At 27.7% G+C, this 2,842-nt stretch overlaps 1 protein-coding gene across 1 annotated transcript; it reads left to right on the top strand.

Moving 5' to 3' along the window:
- Positions 1 to 1,142: 1,142 nt before the first annotated feature.
- Positions 1,143 to 2,490, top strand: LOC111684094 (fork head domain-containing protein FD5-like). The gene has a single exon (XM_023446217.2). It carries the CDS (start codon positions 1,264 to 1,266, stop codon positions 2,122 to 2,124), a length of 861 nt encoding a protein of 286 aa, XP_023301985.2. The 5' UTR covers positions 1,143 to 1,263; the 3' UTR covers positions 2,125 to 2,490.
- The last annotated feature ends 352 nt before the right edge of the window (positions 2,491 to 2,842 follow it).

The following is a 2,842-nucleotide window of genomic DNA, read 5'->3' as shown; positions in this document are numbered from 1 at the left end:
GCATACAAATTTGTTATTTGTCGCTTGATATTAATATTTCGCTCGATATTTAAGAGAATTTTCTTATTTAACCCAATTTTACAATTTTTAATCAATTTCCCTAAGACACTTATGAACAAAATAAGATCCATCTGAGCAAAATATATATTTTTTCAGGGACCGTAAGTGACAGTTATGTATTCTAAAATTTTTAACCCAAAAATCCTATACTATTATTTACTAATATACTTGTATTTAAGTGCTCTTTCAGTATATAAGGTTTATATGCAGAACAACTCAAATTAGGAATATGAACCACTTCTTTCACTTTTACATTATTTAATTGTTCAATTAAGTTTTTGACATTCAAAATAAAGTCAAATGCTGGATTTAAGTATTTTTCTTTTTATTTGTTATATCGAGTATACAATTTCTAAAACGGCAAATGATAGTTTTTTGTTGTGAATAACTCTACACAAGCTTTTTTCATTTCTTCAGGAAACATTATTATTGAAAATCAATTTTATTTTCTGGCGGAAAAACTACAACTTCTCGGACAATTTTTATTTTTATGACTTAAAAATAAAACTCTTCGTTTAAAAGTTTTTTGGTTGAAATAATATATATTCATTTTTATTTTTAAAGTCACAAAATAACTGTTAACTTTTCTGATATGACATATTACTGTTACAGTTCCTTATAAACAGTTTTCCTAGTCTTTAGAATTACATATACATGCTTTACATGTACATATGTATTTGTATGTTGTATGATATATTCAATGAATAATAGAAATTATTCGATAAAAATAGTTCAGAAATCGAGGTAGTTGATTTACTGGGATTTTGGTTGGATTGGCGAGGATTATCCTTGGCTCAAAATTTGGTATATTAAATATTACATTTAATCCGCCTTACATACAGTAAACGTTTTTGTTTTTTTCATTCTACCTGTTAACTCCGCCCATTCTATCTGTTGCTATTGGTTATTAACACTCGTAGTAGAGAAAAGATACGATGAAAACGATTAATCTTTTGTCTCCTTTTAACGTATACATATCAGGAGTGTAATACAAAAATATTATAAATGAACCAAACTTGGGAGAGTACAATTTATACTTATACCATGACTAGAGATAATATATGTTCAGTTTAAATTTTGTTCTCATCGAAAAAACACTATACTAGCGCATATCTAGTATTCAGTTAAAATTATTATAATAAAAAATACAATTACTAATTGATTTAACAGTGATAAAATAAATTTGAGTTTTTTGTGCAAATAATGCCTCGTCCATTAAAAGAAAGTTATGGAGACCTCAAGCCTCCATTTTCATATATATCATTGACTGCCATGGCAATATGGAGTTCTCCACAGAAAATGTTGCCCTTAAGTGAAATTTACAAATATATAATGGACAAATTTCCTTATTATCGAAAAAATACACAAAAGTGGCAAAATTCTTTACGACATAATCTAAGCTTTAATGATTGTTTTATAAAAGTGCCCCGACATTCCAATAAAGCTGGCAAAGGCTGTTTTTGGACATTGCACCCTAAAGCTTTTGATATGTTTGAAAACGGCAGTTTGTTGCGCCGACGGAAACGATTTCGTATACAAAAAATTGAAACAGACTTGTTATCTGTTGAAGTGACTACGTTGGCAAATTCTGCTACATGGGAGAATAACATTGATTTACCATCGGAAAATAATAACAACCCGTCATTCGCCACAACACCATGCTTCAGTGTACCACGTATTAATGAATATGAAACAAATGAACAATTTGCGTACCGACAGACACCTAAGAGATCATTTACAATTGAAAGTCTAATTGCACCGGAAAAAAATCAAACATCAGAAGACAACAATAATTTTAGAGAGAACCATAAAAACCATCCATTTGAAAGCGGATTTTCTTTTCATAGGTTATTTGATGTAAATTTTGCTGCTACAATTTCTCAACATCTGACTCCAGATTCATATGATTTACATCAGCAATTAGCTCTTATGCACCAACAGCAAGCAGCGGCTCACCTTCAAATTCAACAAACTGCTACTGCTGCCCTTCTAGTTGAACAACAGCAGCAACTAACACAACAAAATATACTCAGTACATTTTTAGGACCACTATCAGTATTTTAACAACTTCAACTAATTCAGTTGGCATAAATACGAAATTGTGATATATTAATTTTATTTATCTTTTATTCTTAAAATTGCTTTAATTCTATGTGTAAATATTTAACAAAAAAAATTATATAATTTTAACCAAATATAATATTATTAATATAATATTTAAATTTTTTTATAAAAATTAATTAACTGCTTGAATAATTAAAAATTGCGAATTAAATTAACACTGTATTCAAAACATGAAAATGGCTATAAATTATATTTCTATTTTATCAAATTTGGTGAAAATTTTTCTTTTACGAAATAGCTTTAATATTGAAAATTTCCTTTAAAATTACAAAAAAGTGAAACTCGTGCAAGCGCACTGCAATCGAATTTAATATCTCCGATTTAAATAATGTTTACAACAAATATAACAATTAAAAATATAAAATATGTTCCTTCAATGAATAATGAATTTGAATAATGAAAAATTTGTTAAAATTTCCTATAAGTATATACAAACACTTAATTGCCCATAACATTGAAACAACAAATCAAATAACACTAATCTGCAATGGCAAATTAGGGTAGATTTATTGGTCCTGAATCCACACAAGCGTTTTTACAAATTAACTTTTTTATAAGAAATTTAAAGAAAAATGTTATAATTTTGACAAAATTGGCAAAAATAAGAACAATTGAAACTTGTAAAGTTTACTATAAGGATGTCGGAATCTACACTGAC

Source organism: Lucilia cuprina, chromosome 4, assembly GCF_022045245.1.
Source record: "Lucilia cuprina isolate Lc7/37 chromosome 4, ASM2204524v1, whole genome shotgun sequence".
NCBI classification, from domain to species: Eukaryota; Metazoa; Arthropoda; class Insecta; order Diptera; family Calliphoridae; genus Lucilia; species Lucilia cuprina.
The sequence above is the reverse complement of the archived record's forward strand: the minus strand, read 5'-3'. Positions and strand labels throughout refer to the sequence as shown.